General features: G+C 50.7%; 4 protein-coding genes across 4 annotated transcripts; 2 read left to right on the top strand and 2 right to left on the bottom strand.

Annotated features, from left to right (window-relative positions):
• Window positions 1–894: 894 nt before the first annotated feature.
• On the bottom strand, window positions 895–3,115 carry BO85DRAFT_521606 (arrestin (or S-antigen), N-terminal domain protein). The gene is made up of 2 exons (XM_025665208.1): window positions 2,526–3,115; window positions 895–2,464 (listed from the first exon to the last, which is right to left on the bottom strand). Exons 1-2 carry the CDS (start codon window positions 2,728–2,730, stop codon window positions 1,134–1,136), a joined length of 1,536 nt encoding a protein of 511 aa, XP_025513658.1. The 5' UTR covers window positions 2,731–3,115; the 3' UTR covers window positions 895–1,133.
• Window positions 3,116–6,286: 3,171 nt separating this feature from the next.
• On the top strand, window positions 6,287–8,247 carry BO85DRAFT_65509 (glycoside hydrolase family 18 protein). The gene is made up of 4 exons (XM_025665565.1): window positions 6,287–6,792; window positions 6,852–7,223; window positions 7,295–7,354; window positions 7,410–8,247. The coding sequence occupies exons 1-4, from the start codon at window positions 6,595–6,597 to the stop codon at window positions 8,115–8,117; spliced, it is 1,338 nt and encodes a 445-aa protein (XP_025513657.1). The 5' UTR covers window positions 6,287–6,594; the 3' UTR covers window positions 8,118–8,247.
• A 110-nt stretch (window positions 8,248–8,357) lies between these two features.
• Window positions 8,358–10,882, top strand: BO85DRAFT_451002 (general amidase GmdB). Its single transcript, XM_025660497.1, has 6 exons — window positions 8,358–8,571; window positions 8,650–9,130; window positions 9,184–9,459; window positions 9,507–10,376; window positions 10,435–10,522; window positions 10,595–10,882. Exons 2-6 carry the CDS (start codon window positions 8,825–8,827, stop codon window positions 10,708–10,710), a joined length of 1,656 nt encoding a protein of 551 aa, XP_025513656.1. The 5' UTR covers window positions 8,358–8,571; window positions 8,650–8,824; the 3' UTR covers window positions 10,711–10,882.
• Window positions 10,827–15,565, bottom strand: BO85DRAFT_451000 (DDB1/RSE1 family protein). The gene is made up of 4 exons (XM_025660496.1): window positions 15,074–15,565; window positions 12,826–14,899; window positions 11,351–12,635; window positions 10,827–11,298 (listed from the first exon to the last, which is right to left on the bottom strand). Exons 1-4 carry the CDS (start codon window positions 15,315–15,317, stop codon window positions 11,272–11,274), a joined length of 3,630 nt encoding a protein of 1,209 aa, XP_025513655.1. The 5' UTR covers window positions 15,318–15,565; the 3' UTR covers window positions 10,827–11,271.
• Between the last annotated feature and the right edge of the window lie 144 nt (window positions 15,566–15,709).

The following is a 15,709-nucleotide window of genomic DNA, read 5'->3' as shown; positions in this document are numbered from 1 at the left end:
TCAATTCAAACATTCTTATACCCGATCGAGCCGGCATAGGTAGATGTCAGCTATGCAGGTGCTTCACCGTTTGAAGCAAGGATATGGCCCCGAACGCCTTCAATGCCCTCAAACTTGCAGTGAAAACACGTAGAACTCATAAAGCAACATGTGCCACGACGTAGGGAGGTCGTCGTCATATCTAACACAATCAAACAATCAAAGCAAAAGCAAAAGCATAGCCATACAACAGTAAGAATATTAAATAAGTGTCGCAGCCGGCTGGCTGCCTGCAAGCCACCACCATCCTCTTCGTTCTTCGTCCATTATCTTCCTCCGTCCCAACATGCCTGTTCCTTCTGCGCGCTTTGTCTTCCCTGCTGACTCAAACAGAGCGTCTTTTGTTCCCTCTACCCAGCGTCTTCAGCGTCCGTCCCCATGGCCCTGAGGCCGGAGTGTTCCTGGCTTGGGTCGGGCACTGCCTGTTCAGGGTCAGAATGAAGTTCGACCTGGCGGAACTGCCCAAGTAAACCTGTTTGCAGCATGAATTCGGCGACGTAGCGGATCGCCTGCGGGTCTTGTATTCTAGTCATCCGATGACGATTCGAGTGAAGATGAGGTTGTGTTTCATGGCAAAAGGCAGATCCCCTTTACGAACTAGCTCCAGGGCTAGTTCTCATCTAGTCAGCGTATCTAGCTACATTAAGTAAGACTTCATGACGTGATTTCATCTACTGATAAAATAAGTAATTAAAACACCTAGTCTCCTATTCAAGTAGTAACAATCGGTCCTCTGAGCTCGGGTGACCCGTGCTATACCCAATAAGGTAAAGAGCGAGAGTACAGGTAGGCTTTGGGGGGGTATGTATAGTATCTTCCATTCACAATACCAACGACTATAATCATTCATTAATTAATTAAAGTATAATGGGATTCCATTCCCTAATCAAAGACTATATGCAATGCAGGCCTGGTATATCAACATCATGCTGGGTATCCCCGAATGACAAACTTTTTCTGCTCATACTTTGCAAACCTGGGTATATTGTAACCACATGAAACCAAAACGCCAATAGAAACAAAAGAACGTAACATCTGGGTCCACCCCTGGGAATTCTGTGTTGCCTTGGCAGCAACGCAGTAGCAGGGCGCCCCTAAACTCTAACGCTGCCGGAGTTGGATACCGATGGTGGTAACATTCTCGAGCGGTCAGGAGGCAGGTTAGAAACCTGGACAGACGTATACGCGGGTGGTGCAATAGGGACGAGCTCGGAGACAGATGGGGGCGCAATGCTGCGCGGGCTGAAAAACTGCGTGTTCACTTCATCCTGGGAGATGTCGACCACGGTGCCCTTAGCGCCGGTGCCTGGCTGTGCTTCGCAGGTCAGCTGAAGTGGGACCTTCAGGGATGCAGTGGGTGTCAGGATTCTAGAATTGGCGGCGTGGTAAGAGATGCTAAGTTCCAGGGCGTAGGCGCGCGCGATCAAGCAGGAGTAGAACGTCGGCACAAATGACTTGGATTTGGGGAGGGTGACTGGCACAACGACCGACGCGGTATAGTAGGTGTTTCCGGCGAACGAAGCAGAGGGACCCGGCAATGAGTCAGTAGACGAGGTTGAGTGCATGGAGTCACGGCGTTCGAGATCGGTGTCGGTGTGTTTGGTCCATTGTGCGGATGCAACGCACATGGTGGACAGTGGTACAGTCTCGGTGTACATTGCGCGGCCCATCTGCGCCCAGGATTTGATACACTCCGCGGACGGATAATCACCCCAGGGATCAGAGCTGTAAAAAGTCGACACTCGGAGTTTGCTCCATACAGTTCCTAGGCGAGGGGGCTGCTCGTTGCCCACCGGATCGAAGCGTAGCTGCATCGTGGCAACGGTGCTCACCGAATCGCAGTTCCCGGTGTCGGATGGACTCAACTGCACTGGCTTGGGCTGTGCCGCAGCCAGCACTAATCGGCCCAGTTTCCCCCTCATTAAGCCACGTTTCACATCCTTTTCTTTGCGGACGCTGTACAAGTCATCATTGTCCTCCACATTGAGGGGTGGTTCCTCATCCACCGCAGGAATGACCCGCACCTTTTTCCCAACGGACACTAGCGTAACCGGCGAGGCGTTCTGGGCCATGGGCTTTCTCTGGAGGGTCACACGAACGAGATAGGAGATGCGGCACATTTCGGGGGCCATGTCGTCGATGACCGATTTGCGGTTGCTGGCTATCATGGGATCACCAAACGTGGGTGGCAGCAGCGTGTGCGATTGTTCGACATGCAGATTGGTTTTGGCGTGGTTACAAATATGAGGCAGTAGACGCTCAGGTACCACAAAAGTGAAAGGGAATTCGTAGTTGCGCCCGGGTTCAAGAACCCGGGGGGTGGGATATGCGGACTCATCGATGGGTTGTCGCAGTCGGAGGAATGTATGGTAAGCTCCAGTCCGGCCGGGCATCGATTGGCGCTCCACCGAGGTCCTCGATGTTCCTGAGCCTGTCAGTATGACTATATCCCTGGTATTCTCCTGATATTCTTTAAGGTAACATACCCTCGAATGTAATTTCTAGGTCATCAAAGCGAGTATCATGATCGACGGTGATGGTAACCGTACCCTTGATGGTATCGCCGGTGGTGAATGAAGGGACCAAGCCATCCGTTTGATTGGCGAGTATAATATCAACTTTAGGTCGGGAGCGAACCGTAAAGTTGGCAAGGGAGCTGGAGCCGCGCGTGATGATCGATGAGGTAGCCATTGCAGGTGTAGAAGATCCAATTGTATGAAATACAAAGGAACCCCGCGGTGGTAGCTGTTGGTAGTATAGAAGGGGATTGGCGAACGAATCACCAATTTACCCACGGGTAAGCAATTGGTAGGGTTGTAGTAGGAGACTGCAAATAATGGAGAAGAGAAATCTGGGCAGAAAGACTGCGGAGTAAAAGCTTTTTAATTTATTTAATGTCTTCTGAAAAAAAGGAGATAATAATAAATAGAAATCAGTAATAAAAAAAGAATAAAAATTCAAGGGTGAATGTAGGGATGGGGTGACTGGCAGTTGCTGTTGGGTAATAGAAAAGCAGCGGTGGAGCAGTCAAATGTTCGAGAACTGGATCTGATGCTGTTCAGGAACAACTTCCGGCTTTGTTTTCGAGTCTCTGGCTATTCTCGGGCTTGCATTGCATCCTGGCTTGAATATGTACTTTTTCACTTCCAACTTGACGATGCAAGAATCGCCTACTCTCCTCCTGCACTCCGTCCACCCCCCCTTCTGTGAGTCATGCTGAACATGCACGTGCACGTGGTGATTGCTTTGATATTCGATCCAAGGGGATGTTAGAAGCGGTCCAGAAACATGCGGGTTAGGGGACCGAAAGAACGAGAAAAAGCCTAAAAACGAAGCGCCCGAGCAAGCTGATAGGTCGACGAGCATCCTGCACGGAGACCGACCAATGCGATAGAGTCCATGGAATGAAGTCCGTGTGTGAAGTCAGTCGCTCGGGAAAGCAGCGATTGGCGGGCTCCCCATCGCGCCCTTTAATGACAACTGCCGACCAGCAAAGCCCTCCACGCCCTACAGCAAATTGGTTCGTAACCAGGTTTAATGCCCACCAAAGGAATGCGAATGACGCCAGTGCTAGCTGATCTTCCATGATTGTCGGTCTACTACTACTTTTACCAATTTACAGGGTTCTTCTATACGCGTCTATCCTCTTAGGAGTTTAGTTTACCTGCAAGAGTCTGGTCACAACAGCTCGAACATTCTTGATGAGCAGTCCCCTCGCGTGATAGTGGTAGATCTCACGCCATTGAGTTACGGACCTTCTGATCCTTACCGCGAAAGAAAAACCCCCCATCAGCCAGTCGTTTATTAGTGTTGAACTTCGTGACTTGTCAGCCTGTTCGTGTCCGAAGTGCTGCGACATCGGAGCGACAAAAGACCATCCAATACAAGTTCTCGGATGATGACGACGGATGGATCGAAGTCCACGCCCTTGAAGTGACAACGTTGGCAAGCCACCGGGGTAAGAAGCCCATCCCGATTGGCGCTGACCGCCGTGTGCTTCTGACCAGTCACTCTAGCTGGTTCGCATCGCTATTTTAGGTTGGCTCCGACCCTCGCTTGCTTTTATTCCAATGCGCCCTGACACAATTAAGCATCAAATTCTCGCGATGAACTATGTACTATCAATTTAAAACTAGCGACCAAGGACGAACTCGGCTTCTATAGATCCCACATCGGTTTCCCGGCCCCGTTCTCTCTTCATTCCGCACCCAAGCGAGAATAGCCGCGCCAGGTTTGCTCCAGACTTTTCCGCTCTTAACCGCTATCAGGGCCTGTTTTTTTCTTCACGGAAATTCCGCCTCCTGAGCTCGTGGAGCTCTTAATGGCTTTAAAATTTCTGGGACCTCCCGTTCTAATGTATGGAGTACCCGCTCTGGATCTCCGATTCCACTCCACTGGTGCCACCCTTCTGATGCTGTTCTTCGCCTAGAGACGGGCCGGTTGGGCGCTTTTCCGTCCCTGTTTTCCGCGGCCAACACGTATACCGAGGATGCTGTTCGCAGATTTTGCATCCTATATCAATAGGCTTACCACCTATGTTTATCAATTGCAACAAAATATACGGGAGTAACCTAATGCCAACCCGGGTTGTTATATGCAATTCAAGAAAGACAGAATCGGGATCCCGAACGGGTTTCCAATTGCTGACCGTATAGCACATGCACATCACAATCACTCCAGCTAATGACAATTCGTACAGCAAAGTATTTCCGAGGACTGATCTGCATAATGCGCGCATTAGCCGTTGTACCAAGCTTTGGATGTCGGAAAATTAAGACCACAAGTGCCAAGTCTGAACCGAATAGGAAGGTCATTTTACTCACCTGCGCAGTTGCATATTCATAGGCAATGATTGGTAGCAACCAAATACAGAGTTTGGGCATGGGGAGAACTTGGCTTGTCCAATTGGATTACAATCAGCTTGACAGCATTTATTGCCAGAGCAAGCTGGGGTTAAGATAACGTTAACAGTAACAGCACGCATTGTGATCTACTATTGACGGATGCATGCTTTCAGCTCAGTGCATTAATAAGTTTTCTGACACTACTTGAGTACTAGTAGACTAAACAAAACCAAAGCTATAATAATATACATCGTGGACCGCTCGGGGAAAAAACCAGGCTACCGTAACAAACATGACTGCATCCCAGAGCCACGCCGAACTCATGCAGACACTATCGTTGAGAATATCGGTTATTCCTCCGTGATTAATCTTTCTCGTTTCAGCAGCCTGCAGTGGTGTAGTGGTAGAACGTCACCAGGAAGGCTCTGCTTATACAAGACGAGGTAGGGGGCCCTTTTCTTGACATTTCAGGATTACAGGTTTGTATTCTATTGCAGGCATCTACTTAACTTGAAGACACCCATGCAAAGAAAGTCTAGGAGAAGATAACTTTTCTACAGAGTAGAACCTGGAGCTAGTTTTAAGGTTAAGTATATTTATTATAGCTGGTAGGAAGGGAAACATAATCTCTTTGATTTCTTATTATATATTCTGTGTAGATAGTCAGATCTACAGCCAGTTTTGAAATCAAGCCCTGCATAAGGTATTATAGAATGATTAGACTATGATAAAAAAAAACAAATAGAGATCTAAATTCCGAAAATATCCTTGTTTCTACTACTTCAGGTCGAGCCTCTGGGCTCATTAGAATTGCGTGCCTGACGGCCTAGATCAGGACGAACGGCGCATTGATGCTGGTTGTATATTTGACTACTCCGTCCACCTAGCGTTTCAGGCCCCATCGATATTCCGGGGCAAACCACCTCCGAAACAAAGGCGGGACCTGCATCGGCCTGCCTGATCCGGTTCTCGGCGAGGCTATTCCCATTTATTGCAGGGTTACACAAGCCCCTCCAATTTGTGTGCGGGTCAGCCACGCCCTCTTCGGTCTTCTTTCACAGTGCCTGCAGCACCTGATGCATCCACACTGTTGAACAAGCCACTCCTGCCATACCGGAAATTTATCTCCGTTTATGAGGTTGAGCTTACTTCAGGATGTCTCCACTGTTTAATATATGGATTTTGTCGACAATTTCACGACGTCAGGCCTTCATTAATGTTATTAGTAGCACATCTACCTCCGCGCATCAAACCGGCAGATGAAGTCTCATATATACCCAATATGGCAAGAATAACCATGGGTCAAAACACTTGTCATGTTTCAAACACCATCAGTCCCCATTGTTGATTATTTCCACTTACCAGGCCAATAGATTATGTGCTGACAGGGGAAGATGGTTGGTGACCTCTTTGAAGTCATTCACAAAAATGTTGTGGTTACATTCATGCAAGTCTGCTTTCACCGCTGGTGACAGATTCTTCAAGCACATCAGCAGCACAGACAAGCAGAGAATGAATATAAGTATGTGAGTATGCGAGCAGATGACCCTCCGTCACTCTCTATCTGCACTACATGTCGACTGGTTCGCGCTACACTTACATTCCTTCTCAATCTTGTCTTGCTATATCAAGGCTGACTCTCCTTCAACCTCTCTATTCACCCCTTCTATTCCATTCTTGTTGATCATTCTTGGATCTTTCATCTTGTAACATGAAGCTTTTCTCTCTTCTCCTTGTGGCCTTAGTCTCGCTGGTCAGCAGTGCTCACCATCACCGCCACCGCCATGGCATTAATGATCTTGATCCAACCAAATTTCCCGGACCTAGCCACCTTGAGCCTGGCACCCACCACCTGATACCGCGCAACACAAGCACGGAATATAAGTCCATTGCTTACTTTGTTAGCTGGGTGAGTCACCTCATCCGCCTATCGATACATGTCTTTGATGTTATACTGATTGATACAAGGCAATCTACGCCAGGAACCACACTCCGCAGGAAATCCCCGTCGATAAACTGACCCATATTATGTACGCATTCGCCAACGTCACCTCCAGCGGCGACGTCATCCTAGCTGATCGATGGTCCGACATCGATAAGCACTTCCCCGGTGATTCATGGAATGATGTCGGGAACAACGTTTACGGATGTGTCAAGCAACTCAACCTCCTGAAGCAGAAGAATCGCAATCTCAAGGTGCTTCTATCGATTGGAGGTTGGACATACTCACCCCATTTTGTGATCCCAGCGAGTACGGATCAAGGCAGAAAGACTTTCGCTTCCTCGGCTGTCAAGTTGCTGGCCGACTTGGGTTTTGATGGATTGGATATAGATTGGGAGGTATGTACACATACCTACATGATGGCTACGGGTACTTCTTCAAAACCGTGCTAACGTGTCTACCTACGTAGTACCCTGCCAACGAAGCCCAAGCCTCAGACATGGTATTACTCCTACGCGAGGTTCGCGAGGTACGCTTTCCCTCCCCATTACCATACCCATCAATCACCCACTAAGCCTAAGCAGGAATTAGACAAATACAGCCGCGAACACGGCAACGGCACGCCCTTCCTCCTCAGCATAGCTACCTCAGCAGGTCCCTCCAAATACAACACTCTCCACATATCCGCCATGAACCTCTACCTCGACTTCTGGAATGTCATGGCCTACGACTACGCCGGCAGCTGGGACACAACCGCAGGCCACCAGGCCAACCTCTACCTCTCACGAGATGACCCCAAGTCAACACCCTTCCACACAGAGCAAGCCATTTCCGCATACGTGGCCGCCGGCGTTCCCGCCCATAAACTCATTCTCGGTATGCCGCTCTACGGGCGCGCCTTCTTAAACACCGAAGGACCGGGTAAGCCGTTTAATGGTATCGGTAAAGGAAGCTTCGAGGATGGGGTGTGGGATTACAAGGCGCTTCCTCCTGCGGGGGCCAATGTGTCTGAACTGAGAACTATTGGTGCGAGTTACTCATTTGATGCTGCCAAACGGACGATGATCAGCTATGATACGCCTGCTATTGCTAGGCAGAAGGCGGAGTATATCAGGAATAAGGGGCTTGGGGGTGCCATGTGGTGGGAGACTTCGGCGGATAAGGTTGGGGCGGAGAGTTTGATTACTACGGTCGTGGATTCCCTAGGTGGTACCGGCGCTCTGGAAAGGTCGGAGAATCATCTGGAGTATCCGGTGTCGCAGTATGATAATGTGAGGAAGGGGTTTCATTGAGTGAAACAGGTTATTGTGAGACGATAGATGGTGTGAGTTTGCGAGAAGATATGTTTATGGTTTTGTCTGTACATCTGAAATAGATGGACTCATTGGATTATTGTCGCAAGACATTGTGGTTACTGACTGGGCAAAGTTGTATTGGCGAGATGTAACAAAGAGGCACCTGACAGCGGGTCATGGGACTTACTTGCAGTCGGTTGTGTTTCTTCTTCCCCAACTCCTCGTTACCTCTATCCGCCCCAGTTTCCTCTCCACCAACCACCCTGGTTCTCATCACTGTCGGCAGCACTCACTCTTAAGTGAATTAGCAGAGATGATGTGTGTTCCTCTACACCTGAGCTTTGATTCTCATAAAAAACGTATCCATCATTCTGCTAAAAATCTTACGATCATCTTTGAGCCTAGCGAAGCCTATAACAGGCATGGGATGAGTGAAGAGAGCTTCAGATGTGTAAGTGAGCACCAGGACCAATAGCCAACGCACCCCAACCCACCATGACGGATCCTTGCTGATAACAAGTTTCTGCAGGAATCGGAACCAGATAGCGGGAATCTTATCCTCCGCCAAGTACGATAAAGGAAGATCATCCTGTCAGCACGGTGGGATGCCCCGGGGAAGTATAACCGGGCGCAACTGAACCACCATTTCGTCTCATCCCGCAACCCCTCCACCCCTCACTACAGACCAAATATTCAGAATCACCATGACTATCACAGAAGTGCCAGTCAAAGACTGGCGTGTCATTGTCGCTGAAAGACGTAAAGACCTCGACTCGAAGATCCCCACCGAGTGGCGGCTTAAGGAGGACTTTGTTGCTTCGCTTCCTCGTCCTACGCATCTCTTAGCCTCCAATGCTGTTGAGAAGAGTGGAATCCTCACAGATGCCGAGCTAGATATTACTGGCAGCTATGATGCTTCCCAATTGCTCAAGAAGCTTGCTTCCGGCGAGCTAAGCTCCGTGGCCGTTACGACCGCGTTCTGCAAGCGGGCGGCTGTTGCGCAGCAATTGGTGGGCCGCCCTCCAAAGGATCCTAACTTAGACTCTGAACTAATTCGTGGTAGACATCATGCTTGACGGAGCATTTCTTCGACTTCGCCCTAGAACGCGCCAAGTACCTTGATGACTATCTCAAGCGGGAGAAGAAAATCATCGGACCGCTGCATGGCCTTCCTATTAGTCTGAAAGATAGCTACCATGTGAAAGGATACCATACCACTATTGGATATGTATCATTCCTCGGGCATGGTCCTGCAACCACGAACTCGGCTGTAGTAGATATGTTAATGGATCTGGGCGCGGTGCTGTACGTGAAGACAAACGTTCCTCAAACGATGCTGGTAGGCCCCCTCACCAATGTGTTACAATGCACAACTGACACTTCCAGACCGCCGACTCAGACAACAACATCTACGGACGTACCCTCAACCCCCACAACACAGCCCTCACAGCCGGTGGTTCTACCGGCGGCGAAGGTGCACTTCTAGCCCTCCGGGGCTCCCTCATCGGCGTCGGCACCGACGTCGCAGGCTCGATCCGCATCCCTGCGCTCTGCTGCGGCATCTACGGCTTCAAGCCAACGACCGCCCGGATTCCATACGGCGGCCAAGTCAGCTTCCTATACGAAGGGCCCCCCTCAGTCGAACCCTGCGCCGGACCCATGACCGCAACCTTTGAGGACCTCGAGCTCTTCATGTCCACCATTCTCGACGCCGAACCCTGGCGCTACGACGTGACGACCCTCGCAGCACCCTGGTCCCGCAATCCCCAACTAACAGAGCCCCTAACGATCGGCATCCTCGCCACGGACGAGAAATATCCCCTCCACCCGCCTATCAAACGTGCCCTGCAATCTGCCATTGAAGCCTTGACCCGAAAAGGCCACCGCATCGTCTACCTCGACAACGACACCAACAAAGACCTCGACATCGCCTACGCGAACCGCCTCTTCTGGCAATACGGCACCTACTCACCACACCACGACCACGTCACTCCCAGCGGTGAGCCACTAGTTACCTCTGTAGCCAAGGGGCCCTCCCCGATGGTCACCGGTGACTTCCCCGTCTCCAAGGAGCTGGGTATCTTCGAGGAGATCCACGAATTACATCACAAGAGACAAGACTACCGCGACGCATGGCGCAAAGTCTGGGTTGAGACCGGCATCGATGTAATCCTCGGGCCAGGGGCACAGAACACCGCCGTCCCACATGATACGTACGCGTGGCCGCCCTACACAGTCGTGTGGAATCTACTCGACGTGAGTACATCCTATCTACGTTGCACAATGAAACAAATCTAACAGAATGCACTACTAGTACCCAGCATGCATCATTCCCTACGGCCAGGCTTCAAAAGAACTTGATCCTGAGCCCATGCCTATCAACGATGGCATGCAGCCTAGTTGTAAGCTTGCGTACCCATTCAAACATAGCACCACTATGAGAATGAAAATACTGATGAAACTCAAATAAACAGACAAGCCCGACGAAGTCGACGGCGCTCCCTGCGCACTACAAATCATCACGTCCCGATTCCAGGACGAGAAATGTCTCGCTGCTGCGAGGATCATTGATCGAGATATACGCCAGTAGGATATATAGTACTGCACGCAGTAAATGAAAGCGAAGTACGGAAGTACTATAATCAGTACTGTTGAAATAATGGTATAGATCTTACTAGGTTTGATGGGATAGTATGATGGAAGGTAGTCAAAACAGACATCATTCATTATTCAAATATAATATCATTGCTGAATACCAACAATCACTGCATCTGCTACGTGTTGTCTCGACGGATAAATTACGATGATACCCGTGGCATGCGGGTAAGATCGTACTCAAAGATCGTCGAAGGCTTACGCCTTATTCTTGTCTCGTACAGGCTGTATCTAGTACAGGCTGCATCCAGCTCAAGATCAACCGAGGGGAGCGAGAGATCGAGCGAGGCAAGAGACGTGCAATCGCTAAGTGCACTACTGAATACGAGGGAGCTCGACGTACTATGCGCCACTCACCACCAACGGATACCGGATTTAGGATAATCTGGTATTTGATGTAAATGTACATGTCTTCATGTGCAAAAGGAGAATCAACTATGGGGTATCCGAAACCCTCATACAACATTAGCCCTGGTAGACGCCGAAACCATTCAAATTAATACGCCACCCTGGTCCGCATGTCCTATAACATCATTAGTCATCTTATATGTTAATTGTAGTAAAGGCAGTCTTACCGAAATCTTGCGCTCGATTTCCCGGACAGAACGGTCCAGTTCCGCTGCGATCATCATCTTCGTATCATTAGGCAATAAAAAGTACATCTCGCACAGGTCTCCGTCAATGACACCCTTGACCGGCGCATAGTAACTGCGGTAGATCAGGTGGTCCCGTCCAGCGAGAGGAGGGTGCTGTGCAGCTAACTGCATCTCCAGGTTTTGGAAGAAGTCCACATCCTCTCGGCCGATGAATGGCACCAACATACCAATCGTGCCCTGGAAACCAGTCCAGACGAGGATGTCCCGACCACCTGCTACAAGTTGAGTCTTGTGCAAGCTCGTTGGGATGTCCTGAGTATACACATGGATCATCAGCTCCAAGCGATTGGGAGTGCCCTGGAGATAGCCGCGTTCGTGAATCAAATGCGCGCCCGATCCATCCTCATCCGCCTCTTCAGACGTCTTCTTCGGGCAACGGAGGAGCCAAAGGTTGCCAAACTTGTCACCACCGGCAGTGGTTTCATAGTCAACCATAGTGGTGGCAGTGGTCCAGCGAGACACGGAATCATCCACAAACGGAATCAACACGTTCTCTTGATACTTGTACACGACATACGTGACACTTTCGCGAACGTCGCTGACGACAATTCGAGATCCCTGGGTCTGCAGACCAACGATGGTCTTTGGCACAACCGGCGCCTGACACTTACGAAGGAGCTGTTTCATACCAAGATCATAAATGCGAAGCAATGACCCGATACCAGCAACCAGGCGGCCCTGGAATCCCAGCAACGCAAGAGGTGGTTCCTCGACCTTGGTCTTGTGGATGAACTCCAGCTCTCTTCCATCCTCCTGGAAGCGGTAAATGTGGATATAGCCACCGGCGGATTTGGGCGGGTTGACAGTCATGTCTTTGGCTGTTCCTACCACCAGGAACGTCTCATCATCCTGGCTGGTGAATGGGACTGCAGCAATGCTAATCGCCGCCTCATTCTCTTCCAGCTCGATGGTATGAACAACTGCCTTGGCATCCAAGGGATCAACCACCTGAATACAAGAAGCCCAATGCCCTGTGGCCCGGGGGTATCCGAAGTCTTCGGGTGGAAGAACGGTTTCGTCACCGCCACGGGACTTTGAATCCTCCAGCAGCTTGGCTCTGGTAGAGGGAGACAGAACATTGTTGTCAGATTCAATAACGTAGAACAACGGCTGCTCAGGATGCTTCAGGAAGCGGCGTGGAGTATACGAGAGCGGAATCGACTGTTGCAACATGTTGTTGTCCAGCTTCTCGATAGAGAAAATCCTAGCCACGCATGTTAGCTGATGTCCAGTAGATACCTCAAGGACAAATGATAGTGTAGATGAATGATCTCAGTAGGAACAATTGGAAATAGTACAAGTATAAAAGGTTCTTCCACATAGGATTTCGGATCCCAGTTCTCATCATACAATCGATTGCAGGTGCAAAGTGGGGATAAAGATAATAAACGTACCGTAGATTTTGTCCCTGGATACCGACCATGCCCTCCACGCACTGTTCACTTGAAAAGTTCCAGCCCCATTCGAGCCCAACGTAATCGAGTGGAGTAAGCATGAAGCCCTTCGTTTGAACATCAGAATACCCAAGCCAGGGACGCGAGCTCAGGCCCAGCACTGCCGTTTGTCCCTTGACAGACACCTGGAAAAGCTTCACAGCTTTAGATCCCAGAAAACGCGTGCGAGTATCCGAGAGTTCACCGGTGACCTCGTCCAGAACTGTCCGCAGGTAGACACCGGAATACAGACCAATGTGCAAATACAAGGTAGTTCCTCCGGAACTGGAATCAGCCATTGACATGATGTTCAGGGCCGAAGGAGCAGCGGTCAGGGCTTGAACCGACTTGTTCTCCAGAGTAGAGTCAGGGTCCAAGCTCAGAATACGGACAGTCGAGTCATCACAGCCGACAGCCAAGAACGAGCTCCGAACACGACCTTCGGGAACTTCGCCCAGACTGAGACAGGTAACCGTGCCTGACATTTGACGGCGCTCGTCATACTCAGCCAAGGACCCGTCAGAGTCCATCTCAAAGTAGACGATCTCGCCGGAACTGAGAGCAACGGCGACTTGACGCTCGTTGGTTGCGGCTGCGACAATCGACCGATGCTGAGGGGCAGGCCACTCATTCACCCGACGATCTGCGAGAATGTGACGGATACCCCTGGGGTGGATTTGAATCAAAGAGTCCTCGCCGAGCTGCTGAACAGCCAAGGTTGGTGCGGTGGATAGGAAACCAGTGTCGGTAACTTCCTCGACGGTCTCGCCAATGCTGAGCACAAGAGTTCCGTTGGCAAAGGAGAGAATGATGTAAGCATCAAACTCATCAGATCTGGTGAGCTTGGTCGTCCAGACCGCAGAAGGCACACTGGGCAGCTCTGATTCGACAATTTCGGATACTTCCAAGCCATGCTTGAGCGTCCTGAAACTGCTCCGAGCGCCAGCGCCAGAAATAGTGTAGATTTGAGGCGCATCGTCCTCGGTGATGTTGACCACCTTGCTGTCAATCAATGGGTTGAGGGAGTTGATGGTTTCAACAAGGTTGAGGTTCTCTGCACCTCTTGGCCGGAAATAAATGGGGTCACAAGGGACTGATGGATCAGCGGAGAAAGCCTCGCTCGTGAACTCAATCTCCTCATCATCGTCACCCAGCTTCTCAAACTGGTAGAAATGATGGTTACCAGCCTCACTGGCAACATAGAGGAAACCACTCTTCAGGATCAACAAGCTCGAAGCCAGCGGAACAGTGTCAAAGTACTTGATTTTCAGTCGCTTGACTTCACCCGTGAGCTGACCGTTGTCATCTTCAACCATGTCGATGGTGAGCTTGAAGAGATCACCGTCTTCAGTCTGAATGAGAAAGAAGAAAGCACCCCTCATCTTGTGCATCACACCGGCCGTGATGGAACGCTTACGCTCCGGGTTCTCAGTGGCACCGCTGCGCCGAGGAATTGGCACTCGGAACGCATCTTGGTTGGAGTGACGGTAGGTAACACTGTCCTCCGCACACACCAACACACCACTGGGACCGTCTGCGCCTCCAGGGACCTGGAAGAGAAGAGAAGCCGTGCGGTCAACGGGATCGGACCACTTGCGGACTACATGATTGAGTCCAAGATCCAGCTCATAGTAGACCAGATGCTTCTCCAGCTCCTCGAAAGCCTGGCCAGTGGGGTCCTGATCAGACTCTGAGTAGTCGACCTCAAGCGCTGCGAAGACCGGATTTTCATACCCGACATCCAACGCCGTCATGGCAAACACCAGTGTCTGCGGCTTGTGGGCTTCAAGCGGGGACGAGATCGTCAGCTCGGCCTGCGAGTTTCGATTCAGGACGTATACAAGCTTGTTCTTCTCAACAGAAGCGATAATACACGCACGGCCCTTGGGATCCACAGCCAAATACTGGCCTGGGATGACACGGCGGACACCCGACTTGCCAAATGTCTCGAGATGAATCCGGTTGAACCGGTTCTGAGACGGCACATACTCAATGATAGTGATGCGTCCCGAATCCGAGCCAATGATGATGTAATCTACAGGCATCTTTCAGCACAGTTCTCAATCACCAAGACCCAGTGTCAACGTTGCCGACCGGGAGCACGTCCCAGCACCAAGCGGGGACGATTCGGCAAGGGATCGTGCTGCCCGGGAAGCTTGAAGAATCACTATGATGATCTTGAAAGTCCGACAGGGAAAGCGTAACATACCTTTGCTACTACCGGCCAGTCTGAAGGCTGCCAGCGAGCGGATGATGCCAAAGACATCTTGGGAAAAGAGCGGCGTGACCTTGCCCTGGGTGGGATCGGGACGATGGATCGTGAGCTTCGATCCGGACGCGGTGACAATCTGCTGCTCCTTGGTCCCAGCAAATTGACCGAGAATGGCCTGGGTGATCGCAGTTGGAGGCTGGATCGTCAAGGAGTACATGAACATGTGCGAAGTAGTCGCCATGGTGAACAGACGCGACTCTCACCGAGCCTGGACAGGTGGAGGAGGGGTGTGGTTGGGGGGGTTGTTTACGACGCGATTGTAGCCAGGATGACACTACAATGCAAGCAGTCCCATTGCTGCCAGTGGAGCAGATGGGGAGAGAGGACTCTCGAAACCGAGTGTCCTCACACAGAGGGAAGGTTGGTGGAGAGGGAAGGAGAGAGAAGCAAGCCAGACAGCGTGTTTCTGCAAGAAAGGAAAGGAAAGGTGAAAATTCCGGTTAGCGAAGAAGGAAATGAGCTTGTGGTTCCGTTTGCCTGGTTTGGCTGCTATCACGTGATAGCTCTATCTTCACTTACACGGTACGTACGGCACCTTACACAGCAGCCCGCCGATGTGGGCGGACCGGCGGG

This window comes from Aspergillus piperis, assembly GCF_003184755.1.
Source record: "Aspergillus piperis CBS 112811 unplaced genomic scaffold BO85scaffold_14, whole genome shotgun sequence".
Lineage (NCBI taxonomy): Eukaryota > Fungi > Ascomycota > Eurotiomycetes > Eurotiales > Aspergillaceae > Aspergillus > Aspergillus piperis.
The sequence above is the reverse complement of the archived record's forward strand: the minus strand, read 5'-3'. Positions and strand labels throughout refer to the sequence as shown.